Source organism: Hippocampus zosterae, chromosome 7, assembly GCF_025434085.1.
Source record: "Hippocampus zosterae strain Florida chromosome 7, ASM2543408v3, whole genome shotgun sequence".
Lineage (NCBI taxonomy): Eukaryota > Metazoa > Chordata > Actinopteri > Syngnathiformes > Syngnathidae > Hippocampus > Hippocampus zosterae.
In genome coordinates this window covers 14,814,849-14,831,895 of record NC_067457.1, presented here as the reverse complement: position 1 = coordinate 14,831,895, position 17,047 = coordinate 14,814,849, and the positions used below count along the sequence as shown (strand labels likewise).

The window sequence follows — 17,047 nt, the reverse complement described above, 5'->3', positions numbered from 1 at the left end:
TCAAAACAGTGTGTCCCCCTAGCGGATACCCCATGAATTGCACAGTATTAAAAATATTCATTCCGTGTCTTTTATACATTTTTTTCACTTTTAAATGATCCTGCGGGCCTGATCAAATCTCTTTGGGGGCCGGTTCCAGCCCGCGGGCCATGTGTTCGACACCACAGCTTTAAAATATACACAGTCCGCTGAAATGACGTCATGTAACAGGAAATGACGTTTCACCTTTCAAATTGCACCAGATATTTGCATGTGTCGGCGACGCAATCTAAGCAGCATCTGATTTAATGAGCCATTTGCTGATTCACAGTCCAAGCAGGTCGTTGTGTGAAAAATAGACGTGCACGGCTTGTTTTGATGGACTCGAGTCTACTTTATTTTTGGTGCATAAAAGAGTCACAAAACAGAACAGTCACATTCTATGGTGCAGATGCAACAAAATTTAACTCAAGTGCGATTGTGAGTGCGGATGGTTGTTCGTCTGTGTCCCCTGCGATTGGCTGGCGGCCAGTTCAGGGTGTCTGCCTGAAGACAGCTACGATAGGCTCCAGCGTGCCCGCGGCCCTCATGAGGATAAGGCAATCAGATAATGGATGGATGGATGGATGGTGTCAATAAAAACAAATAGCAGTTGTTCTTGCTGTAGCGCGTATTGGCCGCTTGGCGGCAGTGTGGCACCGTGGATGGAGGGAGTACAGTACACGCAAAGTGAGTTCACACACAGAATTTTGCGATGGAACTCGAATATATCTCGAGTTTAACAGATTGGAAAGAATTGATGCCTTCCAGTATCAATATGTTACTTTTGTGGATATATCCAGGAAATATAAATGATTCAATATATTAATTTTAGTGCACCGCTTGTACGCGACGTACAAGCCACATACCCGTAGTTTGACTAATGCAATTTCCCCCCCCCCCCCAAAAAATATATAATGTAATATATTTTACACGAGACAAGTGATATTTACCCTTTTTATAATTAAAAAGATTAAAATTTTAATGCAATTACTGTCTAATGAATATCATGTAACATGCTGAGCAACTGGTTGGTATGTTTGCCTCACAATGCAGAGGTGCAGGGTTTGGTTTGTTGGAATTTCCAGTAAAATAGAATGGGGAATTCCATAAACAATAATAGCGCACAAGATAACATGAGAAGCATACTGTCTGGATACCTAATTCCCCATCATCTTATCCACTCCTGCAGTGAGGTCTTTGACTAGTTGAGATATAACGGGGGGACTGATCATTTTTCAGAGGCGATACAATTCTCTACTCTAGGGCCAACAGTGCATGCTGTCTACATTCCATCAAGCTGTAATTGAAAGGACAATCAGCAGCTTGTTGACCAAGTCTTTACCTTTTTATGTGGGTGTGAATTTGACACGTGCTAAGGACAGGTGTTTTCAGATATCTTTCCTTTTGGTATCAGGAAAATGATTGCGCGTGTAAAACCTATGAAGGTGTTTTCAAGTTTTTTTTCTGAATGTGGTTCATCCTTCATAGTGAAACATATCAAACCCATAAATTCTACATTGCCCACCCACAAATCAGGAGAGTGTACCACTACACCGTCAGCAACACTTATTATTATTATTATGCAAATACAGGGTGACCCAAAAAAAACGGGCCCCAACTCTAATTAGGCCTCATTTCTTATTGTTTTCTCCGAATGGAATGAAACTTTGGCCATAACTAGTTTATTATTTTCAAAACATCACATCAAAACACTAGGGTCTTTGGCCTGTTTTTCTCCGTTCTACAGCATGGCCTCCATTTAGCTCCGTGCATTTCTTGAGGCGCAGCACGAAGTTGTCCATGACGTTCTTAGAGACTGAATTGGTAATGGCTCTCATCTCTTCCCTGATGGCTTTCTTGAGTTCCGTGATGGTTCTGGGTTTCCCTGCATAGACTCTGTCCTTAAGATAGCCCCAAAGAAAAAAATCTGGGGGGCTTAGGTCCGGGCTATGGGGTGACCAAGTCAAGTCAAGTCAAGTCAACAGTATTTATAGAGCACTTTCAAACAGCCATCGCTGCATACAAAGTGCTGTACATGGAGCGATTTAACATATACAATAAACAGTAAGACGAATCAGTAATAAGTAATAAGTAATAAGGCGGTAGAAAGCACCAAGCAGTAAAACCAATAGCAAATCTAAGTCATGCTGAGTCAAACGCCAAAGAATACAAGTGAGTTTTGAGGAGGGCTTTAAAGATGGGCAGCGAGGAGGCTTGCCGAATGTTCAGTGGGAGGTCATTCCAGAGAGATGGACCAGCAACAGAAAAGGCTCGATCCCCTCTGAGCCTCAGTTTAGTTCTTGGTACGTCTAGCAAAGACTGGTCCACAGACCTGAGGCGCCGGGCAGGGGTGTAGGGGCGTATGAGCTCAGAGAGGTAAGGTGGCGCGAGATTATTCAGAGATTTGAAAACAAAGAGGAGGATCTTAAAAATAATTCTAAAATGAATGGGGAGCCAGTGAAGGGATGCCAAAGTAGGAGTTATATGCTCCCTCTTACGAGTACCAGTCAAGAGGCGAGCAGCGGCATTCTGTACCAGCTGAAGGCGCTTGATGGAGGACTGGCTGACTCCAAAGTACATGGCGTTGCAGTAATCGAGCCGGGATGTGACAAAGGCATGAATTACTGTCTCAAAGTGTTCATGTGAGAGGAGAGGTTTTATTTTGGCCAGCTGTCTTAGGTGAAAGAAGCTGGATTTAACAACGGCACCAATTTGCCGATCGAGTTTGAAATCACTGTCCAGTTTAAGTCCCAAGTTTGAGACCGTTGATTTCAGATAAGGAGATAGGGGGCCCAAGTCTACAGGATGGAATGTACAAGGTCCACTGGGGCCAAACAATATCACCTCTGTCTTCTTTTCGTTGAACTTCAAGAAATTTTGTGCCATCCAGGTTTTGATTTCTTCCAGACAGGATAGGAGTGGCCTTAATGAGAAGGTGTCTTTCTTGCTCAGTGGGACATAGATCTGGCAGTCATCTGCATAGCAGTGGAAAGGAATACCATGTTTCCTTAAGATGGAACCCAATGGGAGCAGATACAGCGAGAACAGCAGAGGCCCCAGAATTGAGCCCTGTGGAACACCACATGACAGGGGAGCAGTGCGTGATTCAGAGCAGCCAAGGCTGACACAAAAGGTCCTGTCAGCTAGATAGGACCTAAACCAATCAAGAGCACTCCCGCCAATGCCCACCAAGTGCTGCAAACGAGTCAGCAGAATACTGTGATCCACTGTATCAAATGCTGCAGTTAAGTCCAATAAAACCAGACACACGTGGTCTCCAGAGTCATTTGCCAGGAGGATGTCATTAGAAACGCGTAACAGGGCTGACTCCGTGCTATGCATCGTCTTGAAACCTGACCACTCAAAATCTTGAGACTGATCACTCGGCCTCCGAAGTTCTCTTTCAACCAACATCGGGACAGGTTTCAGGTGTGTGAGAACTCACTGGCAGCGTTGAAGTTCTCCACGGTCCTATACTTCTCGAAGTGATCCACCCAGTTCTGAATTCTGCTTTTGGATGGAGCCTTTTCACATTCGAACTGACACGTGAAACTGTCCTGGGTTTTCTTAAACGAGCCTGTCTTGTAGTAACATTTAACACAGTGTATTCTTTGTCCAAGCTCCCACTGGGGTCTCGGTGTACTCACGGTCATTGATTCTGCCATGTCCTGTAAAATAAGGGCAATCGGTGAAGAAATAAAGGAGATATCACATCAAGTCAGAAATCACATGTCAAGTGTACACAAGGCCCGTTTTTTTGGGTCACCCTGTATATTAAAATTATGTCAGACATTTAGTACACCAAAGATCTGCATTTGACATGCCGAATACAACAATTCTGCCTCTCTAAAGATAACAATGTGTTCTCTTGTTAGGTACTCATTTCAGAAAAACGTCCAATTATTGCAGTAATTTTGCATCAGATGTCCTTTCTGGTACCACCATAGGCGGAGCTAAGTGGTGGCCAATGGGGGCCACCGCCACCCTCGCCACACGACAGGGAAATGATTAACAAACGCGGCTCGGTGTTACGTATTGCAGAAAATTTGTTCTGCCGAAATAAGCGGCGTTTCCACACGGGCCCATTTCACGGACCGACGAATACAATTTACCACAGGAAGAGAACAGCAGAGGAGTGCTTTTGTAACTGGTAGAGGTGCAGCTTGCAATGTTTTCCTTTTTGTTGTCTTATTATTATCGATGACAATGTCATTGATGTTCAATTACTTCTGTATCCATCTGTGTGTGCGTGCTTGGTGGTCACTTTTCCTCTGTAACTACAAAGCGCTGTAAATGTAACAAAAATGTATGAATGTCTTTCTCAATGTGACTGCTTTGAGTATGAAGCGAATCTTTTTTCATGAAGTTTTGAAGAGTTAGAATGGGTTATAGGGTTTAAAATATATAAAGTATAGGGTTAAAAAAAATGGGCTTTTTTTTTCTCCCAAGATGGCGCCCGAGTAGGCAGCCTTCGGCAAGTGGTCTTCAAGAGCCTTGCTATTTTGTTCTTTTTTGTTGTTTTTGTCTTTTGTTTTGTCACATGTTGTTTGTTGTTTCATTGTGTGGACCTGATATGGACTGTTTTCAGCACTTTTTGGCCACGACATTCGTCAAAGGAGCAGTATCTGTGCTTGGTGGTTGCGCCTTCTCGGCAGCACGCCTGTACCAGCACAGATTTTGATTGGGAGAAATGTCGGCGCCATTGACTGTCGGTGCTGGACAGACCTGGGGCGCTTGTGTTTTTTGCGCCAGTAATGGGCAGCATTTTTCACAACCCCGCTTTGTTCAGTGGCTATGTCAGCGCTGTTGGACAGTTGGCGTTGGTGCGGCTGGATGGATGGCCGCTGAAGTTGAGGATGAGGAGAGAGGAGCGTTGGCGAAGAGCGCCGATGCGTATTTGGAACCGTGAGTCGCCGCTTGGAATTGAATTGGATTTCCATGGGACAGGAGAAGTGAACCAATCTCTTTTTTCGTCAATGGATGCTACAGCTTCTTGTTGACTTTGAAACTTAGCTTGTAGCCGACGTGTGCACATTTTGAGCATGATGTCTCTGATCCACTGGTTAAAGGACACTTTGATTCTCTCCTCTTTCATCTCAAACTGCTTCAAACAACAAAGCGTGTGACGGAAAAGTGGTTAGGACTGCACGACTGTCCGTGTTTTATGCTATGTGTTGTGTTTATTTTACTTCATGTTAACTGTTTTGTAAAGCGCTTTGTTACAGCTGCCGCTGTTGTGAAAGCGCTATATAAATCAGCATGTATTGTATTGTATTGTATAGCTGGACCACTTTTACATGAACTTATTTTAAATGGTTTTTAAGATAAGATATCCTTTATTTGTCCCACACTGGGGAAATTTACAATTAAATTAACTCAATCAATCCCAGCCATTTTCACTGGAGCAACCCACTCAATCCCAGCGTTTTACTGGATTTTGACTGATCTTGCAAGGCCCACAGAATATTTGGTCCTAATGCTATATAAACATGGAGCCTACCAAAATATAGGTTGGACTCTCTTCTTTCAGCAGAAAAAAATGCCTTTTTCCATTCTTCAGCAATCAGCATTACAAAATGGCTAGGTTTCATGGAAATGGCGATTCCTGGGCAAAAAACGGAGAAAAGAGGTTTTAGAAAAACATGTATTTCAATCACGTGAGGCACCACTGCCACCTACTGGTCACTTTTTTACATGATTAACAATGCAAACAGCTTATTCTCATTCACAGATTGCATCAGACCCTCCTCCTCTCTATGACGCAAAAAAAAAAAAGACTTAGACGTACAAGTATGTCTTGTGGAATGAAAGAGTTAAGAGTCTTGCATGGATGTCAGACAAATAACATTTTTAGTAATGCCTTTGATCAAAGTGTCCTTTCACCAGTGGATCAGAGCTCATGCTCAAAATGTGCGTATGTGCGCTACGAGCCAAGTTTGAAAGTAAACAGCAAGCTGTAGTGTCCATTCTCAAAAAAAAAAAAAATTCCAAGTTAATGCCAAACTTCACCTGAAAACGTGAAACTTAGAGTCGTAGCTGAATTGAAGTGGATTTACATGGGACAGGAGGAGTGAACTGGTATAAGACCAGTTAAAATGGCATGACCGACTGACGGGCTGAAGACGATCATGGAGGGGGTGCCCAGGTCTCTGACGAATGACGGACCGGCAAATCTAGTAAATTGCCCACTTCCGGTTAGTTCTTTCCAAAACATGGCAGAGGGAACTATGAGGAAAAACAAAAGATACATGAATAAAAGAGTTTGTGTGGGCGAGGAATGTCATTGTACGTCTCGGCAGCCCCTTTCTAACAGTTTTCCCTTCAAGTGTAATTCTATGATCTATTTTCCATCAGCAGTAAGACCCAGGATGCCAACACTCCCGCATTCTGATATTAAGGCATCGAGGGGTGTAATGACCATTTGATTCAAAGAGACTATTAATTTGCCCATTTCAAGTCCAGGCAGGAGGCAAGCCCCGTAAGATTGTTGGACCATGAAAGACATTATCTAGAGGCTTCTGTTTTTTTGAGTGCGACGACATAATTGATGATGGGAAGCAAGCGTCGGCTTCGGCAGTCGTTTGAGGCTCCCCGCAGTCGAGCTCCAAGCATGCCGTCTGAGAGTGATGTCATTAGGCGTATGAGAACAGCAATGGGCACATTAATGACAAAGTGTCCCACCGGTCTTCCACTTATGCCATACACCCACTTCCATCGGCTGAATATTAAAAAGCTCCGCTTTGATGATTATATATGGAACATGAACAATGGTGCTTACCCGAAAACTCTCTTGTCAAAAGGATGTGTTGTGTCATCATGTGTCGTTACATTATCTCAACTGCATAACACACATTTATCATTCGGGGCAGCAAGCAAATAATACTGGAGCATATTTACAGTTGCTGGAAATGTTCCGAATGCATTCACGGCCTTATTTGTTCGTTTCTATCATCATTATTTTCTCGTGAGTAGTATTGTCCAAGCTTAGAGCTCGATTCCGTAGAGCAATGTTATTCAGGACAAATATTTGTGTTCGTTTTTTGGGGGGAAAAGGACTCATGTAAAAAAAATATCTGCACGTAAAAAGTTTATGAATTTTGTCCCATTTTGTATGTACAGTTTATCCTGATTCTGGTCGCCTGTCAGTCGCAGGCCACATAGAGATGGACACCGTCAGTGAGTGGGAACAGGTCCCACGCCGCCCGCACACAAGTCAGGCGAATGTACCACTCATACCCGCAGCGACTCGTGTTTGACCCATAATATTTAAAGTGAATGATTGTTTGCCAAAAACAATCATTTATCGATTTGTACATGAAATAGTTTGGATTTTGCAGGTTATTCTCTAATGAAAACTCAAAAACGATTATAACCCTGGTATCGTAACCTTATACCCCATCTTGTGATCGCAAGAATACAATTTCAGTATTCTGGTTCCCACATACCGCTCGGTGGAGACTTCAATCAAGTTTTTCCTCTCTCATCTTCTAACCACTTTACACAACATGTAACGTATTTTCACGACTATAAGGCGCCATTAAAAGTCTTAAATTTTCTCCAAAATGGACAGGACGCCTTATGGTGCGGAGCGTCCTTTATATGCGCTGAGTTCCAAAATCTGACTGACAGCCGACACGCTGTTTATATAGAGAAAAGGCGGAAGTGACTGTGGCCAGGCATGCGGGAGAGAAGTCGGCCAATCAGGGAAGGGTGGGCGTGTATATATACATATATGGAGAGGGAGAGAGAGAGAGAGAGAGAGAGAGAGAGAGAGAGAGAGAGAGAGAGAGAGAGAGAGAGAGAGAGAGAGAGAGAGAGAGAGAGAGAGAGAGAGAGAGAGAGAGAGGACAGGCAAGCTAGTCCGCCAATGGTGAAGGGTGGGCGTGTAAGTGGACGCCTCAAGCCAGTACCAACACTTGTATAGAGTGTGGCAATGTGCATTGTTGCAAAACAACTCCGGTTTTGGTTTCTAAGAACCCCTGAAAATAAATTCGACAAAAAGACACGCCTACGAAGCTCATTTCAAACTTAAAGCCACCGGTTATGCTTTTGGCATGCGTGCCCATCTCACAGCAGCGGTGAAAAAACAAGTCTAGCAAATGAACTCTGAGCTTGCCGTTATTCCCGGAGGCTTGACTAAAGAACTCCAACCGCTGGACATTGGCATCAACCGGGCGTTCAAAGTAAAGTTGCAAACGGCATGGGAACAATGGATGATCGGTGGCAAACACAATTTTACAAAGAGTGAGAGGCAGCGCTTGGCGAGTTACGCCACAATACGCAACAACGAGAGGGAACGCGGCGTTTTTGATGGATTACGGTACTTGCACAATTGTTCAATTCTTTCTACACACACACGCGCTGCCACCATGTTTCGCTCTGTTCTTTACTTTCAAATGTGGGAAAGCTTCACACGAGAGAAATGTTGACTTTGCTGTTGCTACTCCTTCTTTCCGCTCGGCAATGCGTAGCAACTCACACTAGCATGTGATGCATTCAATGACAACCGAGATGTGCAGTCCTCTGCTTCTGATACAGAGGATGAGGACTTTGATGGATTTCTGGGTGATGATTGATCGAAAAACGTGAGAACATTGTACGATGGCTAAATAAAATACACCCAAACTCAGTTCTGCTTTCGTTGCCTTTTTAAAAACGTGTTTTAATCTTATCTGTATGTCTTGGCATGCTACCGTATGCTTCAAGCTAACGTGTTAGAGTGCGCGCATGCATGCCGTATGTTTAAGCTGGCGTATGTTTTACCACTGTAAAACTGCGGCCATTCGTACGATGCGTCCTGTGTATGTGTAAAATACAGAAATGTCACGCATTACTGAGACTGCGGCCATTAGTACGATGCGTCGAATAGTCGTGAAAATACGGTACACTGTGCAGCAACGGGGAATGAAAAACTCAGGATCTCCAATGTGAAGGAAGCAGACAGCTCTTTTTCGCTTCGTCCTGTGAGGAATCTGATCACAACCTCATACAACCATCCAGCAGGATGCCAAAATTAAGGACTGCGATGAGAGAGAACGTCGATTGAAAACTGTGGATTATTGACTATAGGTGAGGGGCCAGACAAAGCACGGCTCAAAGACCCCTTATGATGAGTAAAATATATGCACCAAGGTTTCCCTTGCCCGGACGCGGGTCACCGGGGCCCTCCTCTGGAGCCAGGCCTGGAGGTGGGGCTCGTTGGCAAGCGCCTGGTGGCCGGGCCTACACCCATGGGGCCCAGCCGGGCACAGCCCGAAGAGGCAACGTGGGTCCCCCTTCCCATGGGCTCACCACCCATGAGAGGGGCCAAAGGGGTCGGGTGCAATGTGAGCTGGGCGGCAGCCAAAGGTGGGGACCCTGACCGTCCAATCCTCGGCTGCAGAAGCTAGCTCTTGGGACATGGAATGTCACCTCCCTGGCAGGGAAGGAGGCCAAGCTGGTGTGAGAGGCAGAGAAGTTCCGACTGGATATAGTCGGACTTGCCTCCACACACAGCCTGGGTTCTGGTACCAGTCCTCTCGAGAGGGGTTGGACTCTCTTCCACTCTGGAGTTGCTCACGGTGAGAGGCGCAGAGCAGGTGTGGGCATACTCATTGCCCACCGGCTCAGTGCCTGTACATTGGGGTTCACACCGGTAGGCGAGAGGGTTGCCTCCCTCCACCTTCGTCCTGACTGTTGTTGCATATGCACCAAACAACAGCTCAGCATACCCACCCTTTTTGGAGTGCTGGAGAGTACTCCTGCTGGGGACTCCCTTGTTCTGCTGGGGGACTTCAATGCTCACGTGGGCAATGACAATGAGACCTGGAGGGGCGTGATTGGGAGGAACGGCCCGGCCCCCCCGATCAGAACTCGAGTGGTGTTTTGTTATTGGACTTCTGTGCTCGTCACGGACTGTCCATAACGAACACCTTGTTCAAACACAAGGGTGTCCATATGTGCACTTGGCACCAGGACACCTTAGGCCGTAGTTCGATGATCGACCTTGTGTATCATCGAATTTGCGGCCGCATGTTTTGGACACTCGGGTGAAGAGAAGGGCGGAGCTGTCAACTGATCACCACCTGATGATGAGTAGGCTCCGATGGTGGGGGAAGATGCCGGTCCGTCCTGGCAGACCCAAACCAATTTATAATACGTATTGTGAGGATTTGTTGGGAGCGTCTGGCGGAATCCCCTGTCAGAAGGAGTTTCAACTCCCACCTCCGACAGAGCTTTTCCCATGTTCCGGGGGTGGCGGGGGACATTGAGCCCGAGTGGACCATGTTCCGTGCCTCTATTGTTGAGGCGGCCAATCTGAGTTGTGGCCATAAGGTGGTTGGTGCCTGTCGTGGCGGCAACCCTCGTACTCGCTGGTGGACACCAGCAACAAGGGATGCCGTCAAGCTGAAGAAGGAGTCCTATCGAGCCTTTATGGCCTGTGGGACCCCAGAGGCAGCTGACGGGTATCGACTGGCCAAGCGGAACGCAGCTTCGGTGGTCGCCGAGGCAAAAACCCGAGCGTGGAAAGAGTTCGGTGAGGCCATGGAAGCCGACTTCCGGACGGCTTCGAGGAAATTCTGGTCCACCATCCGACGTCTCAGGAGGGGGAAGCAGTGCACCACTAACACTGTGTACAGTGGGGATGGGGCGCTGCTGACTTCGACTCGGGACGTTGTGAACCGGTGGGCAGAGTACTTTGAAGACCTCCTCAACTCCACCAACACGCCTTCCTTGGAGGAAGCAGAGCCTTGGGACTCTGAGGTGGGCTCTCCTATCTCGGTGGTTGAAGTCACCAATGTGGTTAAAAAGCTCCTCGGTGGCAGGGCCCCGGGGGTGGATGAGATCCGCCCAGAGTTCCTCAAGGCTCTGGATGTTGTGGGGCTGTCCTGGTTGACACGCCTCTGCAACATCGCGTGGTCAACGGGGAGAGTGCCTCTGGATTGGCAGACCGGGGTGATAGTCCCTCTTTTTAAAAAGGGGGACCGGAGGGTGTGTTCCAACTACAGAGGGATCACACGCCGTCAGGAAGTCGAGCCTCAGATTGAGGAGGAGCAGTGTGGTTTTCATCCCGGCCGTGGAACAGTGGACCAGCTCTACACCCTTAGCAGGGTCCTCGAGGGTATGTGGGAATTCGCCCAACCAGTCTACTTGTGTTTTGTGGACTTGGAGAAGGCATTTGATCGTGTCCCTCGGGGAGTTCTGTGGGGGGTGCTTCGTGGGTATGGGGTACCGAACCCCCTGATACGGGCTGTTCGGTCACTATACCACCGATGTCAGAGTTTGGTTCGCATTACCGACAATAAGTCGGAATAGTTTCCAGTGAGGGTAGGACTCCGCCAAGGCTGCCCCTTGTTTCCGATTCTGTTCATAACCTTTATGGACAGAATTTCTAGGCGCAGCCGAAGCGTTGAGGGGGTCCGTTTTGGTGGCCTCAGTATTGCATACCTGTTTTTTGCAGATGATGAGGTGCTGTTGGCTCCTTCAAACAGGGCTCTCCATCTCTCACTGGAGCGTTTCAGTAAGTAAGTAAGTAAGTAAGTAAGTAAGTAAGTAAGTAAGTAAGTAAGATATCCTTTATTCGTCCCACACTGGGGAAATTTACAGCCTCCAGCAGCAGTTTCGCAGCCGAGTGTGAAGCGGTTGGGATGAAAATCAGCACCTCCAAATCTGAAACCATGGTCCTCAGTCGGAAAAGGGTGGAGTGCCCCCTCCGGGTCGGGGGGGAGATCTTGCCCCAAGTGGAGGATTTTAAGTATCTTGGGGTCTTGTTCATGAGTGAGGACAGGAGGGAGCGAGAGATCGACAGGCGGATCGGTGCAGCGTCTACTGTGATGCGGACGTTGTATCGGTCTGTCGTGGTGAAGAAGGAGCTGAGCCAAAGGGCGAAGCTCTCAATTTGCAAGTCGATCTACGTTCCAACCCTCGTCTATGGTCACAAGCGGCCGAAATGAGTTTTCTCCGCAGGGTGTCCGGGCTCTCCCTTAGAGATAAGGTGAGAAGCTCGGTCATCCGGGAGGGGCTCAGAGTCGAGCCACTTCTCCTCCACATCGAGAGGAGCCAGATGAGGTGGCTTGGGCATCTGATTCGGATGCCTCCTGAATGCCTCCCTGGTGGGGTGTTCCGGGCATGTCCCACCGGGAGGAGACCCCGAGGAAGACCCAGGACACGCTGGAGAGACTATGTCACGCTGCTGGCCTGGGAACGCCTCGGGATCCCACGGGGAGAACTGGAAGCAGTAGCTAGGGAGAGGGTAGTCTGGGCTTCCCTTCTAAAACTGTTGCCCTCGCGACAGCTTTAGTCTCAAGTGTACTGACCGCACACACTGGAAAAAAAGTCAATTTCTTGGGGGAAACGGGATCAGCCTCGGCAGCCCCGTGGACAGGAATACTGTCGGTTGGATAGCAACAGAAGAACAGCTTATGTCCAAAAACGGAAGACGTTCTATGTCTTCACCATTTTCTTGAAAATATGTGCCTTACCTGATTTTCACCTATTTGTTCCCACTCTGAGATGAGAATCCTCTGGCAAAGAATAAAATGTTGAGGAGACATTTTTTTTGAACATGCAAAATTGTATGACATATCAGATGACAAAATATAGAGTTCTTTGAAACATATTCCTGACTCAGAACAGCAAATATGTGTAGATTTCTGTTTGTTTGTTTATTCAACATAAAACATATACAGTAATAAATTGAAAGAAAGTACCGTATTTTCACGACTATAAGGCGCTATTAAAAGTCCAAAATTTTCTCCAAAATGGACAGTACGCCTTATAATGCGATGCGTCTTTTCTATGAGCCGAGTTCCAAAATCTGGCTGAGACCCGACATGCTGTTTATATAGAGAAAAGGCGGAAGTGAGGTCGGCCAATCAGTGAAGTGCGGGGAATCGGTCGGCCAATCAGTGAAGTGCGTCCGCGCACTTATATTTACATATCTCTCTCTCCATAATTTACATATATGAAGTGGACCTGAGGGAGGACAGGCACGCAGGGAGTGGGTCCGGCAATGAGTGAAGGGTGGGCGTGTAAGGCACGCCTCTAGCAGGTACCAGCACATGTATAAAAGGTGAGTGTGTGCATTATTGCAAAACAACTTCGGTTTTGGTTTTCAAGAACCCCCGAAAATGAGTTCCACAAAGAGACACGCCTACGAAGCGCAATTCAAGCTCCAAGCCATCGGTTATGCAGTGAAACACGGGAATCGAGCAGCCGCCAGAGAATTTAATATCAACGAATCCATGGTTCGCAAATGGAGGAAGCAGGAGAACGAGCTTCGCCAAGTCAAAAAGACCAAGCGCAGTTTCCGTGGAAATAAGGCGAGGTGGCCAGAGTTGGAAGACCAACTGGAGCGGTGGATTCTTGATCAAAGAGCAGCCGGCAGAAGCGTCTCCACGGTCACCATTCGACTAAGGGCGAAAACGTTAGCCGAAGAATTGAAAATTGAACATTTTCAAGGAGGTCCGTCTTGGTGCTTTCGCTTTATGCAACGGCGCCATCTATCTATGAGAGTGAAGACGACCGTGGCTCAGCAACTTCCAGCGGACTACAAAGAAAAGCTGGCCGTTTTCCGCACCTACTGCAGTAAAAAGATTGTCGACAAACGCATCCAGCCTAACCACATTACCAACATGGACGAGGTCCCACTGACTTTCGACATCCCGGTGAACCACACTGTGGAGAAGAAGGGGACCAGCACGGTTGCGATACGCACAACGGGGCACGAGAAGTCAGCTTTCACTGTCGTTCTTGCTTGTCATGCTAACGGACAGAAACTGCCACCTATGGTGATTTTCAAGCGAAAGACGCTGCTGAAAGAAAAGTTTCCAGCCGGCGTCATCGTGAAAGCAAACCAAAAGGGCTGGATGGACGAGGAGAAAATGAGAGAGTGGCTAAGTGAGGTGTATGTTAAGAGACCGGATGGCTTTTTCCATGCCTCGCCGTCACTCTTGATTTGCGACTCCATGCGTGCCCATCTCACACCAGCGGTGAAAGACAAAGTCAAGCAAATGAACTCCGAGCTTGCCGTCATTCCCGGAGGCTTGACGAAAGAACTCCAACCGCTGGACATCGGCATCAACCGGGCGTTCAAGGTGAAGTTGCGAGCGGCATGGGAAAAATGGATGATCGATGGCGAACACAGCTTCACGAAGAGTGGGAGGCAGCGCCGGGCTAGTTACGCCAAGATCTGTGAATGGATTGTAGCTGCTTGGACGAACGTTGCTCCTAGTACAGTTGTTCGAGCTTTTGGCAAAGCCGGCATCATTTCCGTGGAGCCACATGACGACGAGAGTGACTCTGACAACGAGGGGGAACCCGGCGGTTTGAATGGATTACCGATACTTGCACAATTGTTTAATTCGGACACAGAAGATGACGACTTTGATGGCTTTCTGAGTGATGCTTGAGCAAAAAACGTGAGTACCTTGTAAATAAAATACACCCGAACTCAGTTCTGCTTTCGTTGCCTTTTTAAAAACGTGTTTTAGCTTCGAGCTTCAGTGTGTGCTTCAAGCTAACGTGTTAGCGAACGTGTTAGCATGCATGCATGACGTATGTTTGAGCGTATGTTTTACCACTTTAAAACTGCGCCTATTCGTGCGGTGCGTCCTGTATATGTGTAAAATACAGAAATGTCACCCATTAATGAGACTGCGGCCATTGGTACGGTGCGCCGAATAGTCGTGAAAATACGGTAAGTAAAATAGTAAAAGGAAAGAGAAATCAGTCATCATTCAACACAATTATGTTGAAGGGAGTAGGAAGAAGTAAAGAACTTATCGAGTCCTACATCCTACACAGATGTTTGAAATAATGACTGAAATATGAAAATATTTCAAGCCCCTGCAAAGTGACATCAGACACGTATTTCTAAATATAATATACATGTTTGTAGATAATTGCTGATAACGACTGAGAACTAGGCAGTACCAAATCCGTTTTCCTAATTTTATGGGAGTGGCTAACACAAGTGCTTTTGTGATGCAGTTGGGCTCAGGCATGAGTCTACTTCCAACACTACACATGAACATGAGAGCCTTCTTTTGTATCAGCGGTTATCCAGCACAATTGCTACCTAGTTTCACTGCAACTATTGTACTTGGCCCAATTCGACCCATAAAATGTGCAACTAGCTAGCTAGCTAGCTAGCGATGCTGACCCCGTGAAAATACAATTTTCCTGGATGCTACAATTCGCCGGACGGCTAGGTCATTTGATGTTGTGAGAGCCACCGGTAGGGGTGTGCGAATGTCTCTGCTATGCGGACCAACACGGCAACAACACCAAGTAAGCAGGTGAGGCCGTGGATGAGTGAGCTCCGCCCCTCTCTCGGTATTGATGACCTGCTGTTAGCTTATGAGCTAGCTGGTAGCTTATTTTTCAGGTAATCAGATACATTTTTGACGGCACAAAAATGTAGGTGTGCGCAGGCATTGAGAAATATGTGAAACGTCTCGGTATTTGATTGAAATTTGAAGACGGCACTCTCCTCCATTTTCACAAGCCAATTATCTTCATCTGACTGAAACTTAAGGGGAAAAATAATATCCAGAGGAAGATGAAGTGTAGAGAAAGAAGACTCCCCGGGTTGGATGTTGGACATGGGCAAAAGTGACACATCAGTTTGGAACAATTTATCAAGAAGGCAGATATACTGTCGCCGGTGTAGTTGTGACAAAAACTTTAGCATATGAAAATAGATTGCATTACAGACACAGAAGCTTGTTCATGAGACTTCTGGCACTTCAACCCTTAGTGTAGCCTAAGATAAAGAAGCCTTCATGTACTCTGATATAAAGCTATTTAGAAAATTCAGATATTCTTCTGGGATAATGCTAATATTGTTTAGTGATCCTGTTCGGGTCAACAAACTTTGGTGGGGTAGTTAAAAGATGCTGTGCTTGGTTACTAGCAAACAAATGATGAACATGGAAATTCATTCAGTGGTGTGTCCATTTGGGTTTATCTTCAGATGGGAATTTCTTGCTCACATATCTCCTCCTTCACAGAGCACTCGTCCTCCAGCCGCTCCCCTCCTTCCTCCTGGAACCACATGACACGTTGCCACCATTAAAGGCAGCTTGAGCCACATTAGAAGTGAAGAGTACATAATATACTTCCATCAAAAAAAACAAAACATTTTCCGCACTATAAGGCACTTCGGAGTATAAGGCGCACCTACAATGTATGGCCTATTTTAAAACTGTTTTCATATATAGGGTGCACCGCATCGTAAGGCTCACAGATGAAAGCTACAATAGTGGCCGTGGTTGTGTTATGCATCCACGAGATGGAGCTACGCTAAAGGGAATACAATACTATATAGCTTTATTTATGGAGAGCTCCAACAACCGCTGCAGCTGGAACAAAGCACTTACAGAACATTTAAAATACTATGTCCAAGAAATCAGAATAGTGATAGTGGATTATAAGGCACACAGTGTTGACACACACAGTGTTGACGGAGCAGCTGTGACAATTAGCAGTTCTCAGACATTGCTATTAGCCGTAATTGCTAAGAGCCAAACACAAAAAGATTATTAGTACCGTATTTTCCTCACGAGACGCACCTAGAAGCATTCCATTTTCTTAAAAGCCGACTGTGTTCCTTATAATCCAATGCGCCTAATATAAGGAACAATATTCAGATTTCATGGATGTAGTATTTTAAATGTTTGGTAAAGCGCTTTGCTACAGCTGCAGCGGTTGTGAAGGCGCTAAATAAATAAAGTTGTATTGTATTGTATTGCCTTTAGCGTAGCTCCATCTAGTGGATGTATAACGCAAACCCAGACACTACTGTCGCTTCTATTCTATGCGCCTTATGAAAACAGATTTAAAATCCGCCATTCATTGAAGGTCCGCCTTATACAGTGAAACTCCTCTACAAATAATCATGTTTGCCTCAAGAAATTTTTCACAATAAAGGGTTTTTCACTGTAGCAAATTTGATCTCAGATGTAAACACACAAACGTATGTGTACACACGCACACAAACATATGCGTACTCTTTATTTTTATTCCAATAGTGTATAGGTATGAG

General features: G+C 46.2%; 1 protein-coding gene and 1 long non-coding RNA gene across 4 annotated transcripts in view; both read right to left on the bottom strand.

Annotated features, from left to right (window-relative positions):
• Positions 1–5,392: 5,392 nt before the first annotated feature.
• LOC127604351 (uncharacterized) lies at positions 5,393–5,812 on the bottom strand. The gene is made up of 2 exons (XR_007963284.1): positions 5,716–5,812; positions 5,393–5,541 (listed from the first exon to the last, which is right to left on the bottom strand). It is a non-coding gene; the product is annotated as an uncharacterized LOC127604351 (long non-coding RNA).
• A 9,793-nt stretch (positions 5,813–15,605) lies between these two features.
• Positions 15,606–17,047, bottom strand: part of phf14 (PHD finger protein 14) — a 115,296-nt gene continuing 113,854 nt past the window's right edge. For all 3 annotated transcript variants that reach the window (XM_052071055.1, XM_052071058.1, XM_052071057.1), the window contains exon 18: positions 15,606–16,047. In XM_052071055.1, the coding sequence (XP_051927015.1) occupies positions 15,973–16,047 (75 nt within the window). In that variant the 3' untranslated portion in view covers positions 15,606–15,972. The remainder of the gene's footprint in view (positions 16,048–17,047) is intronic.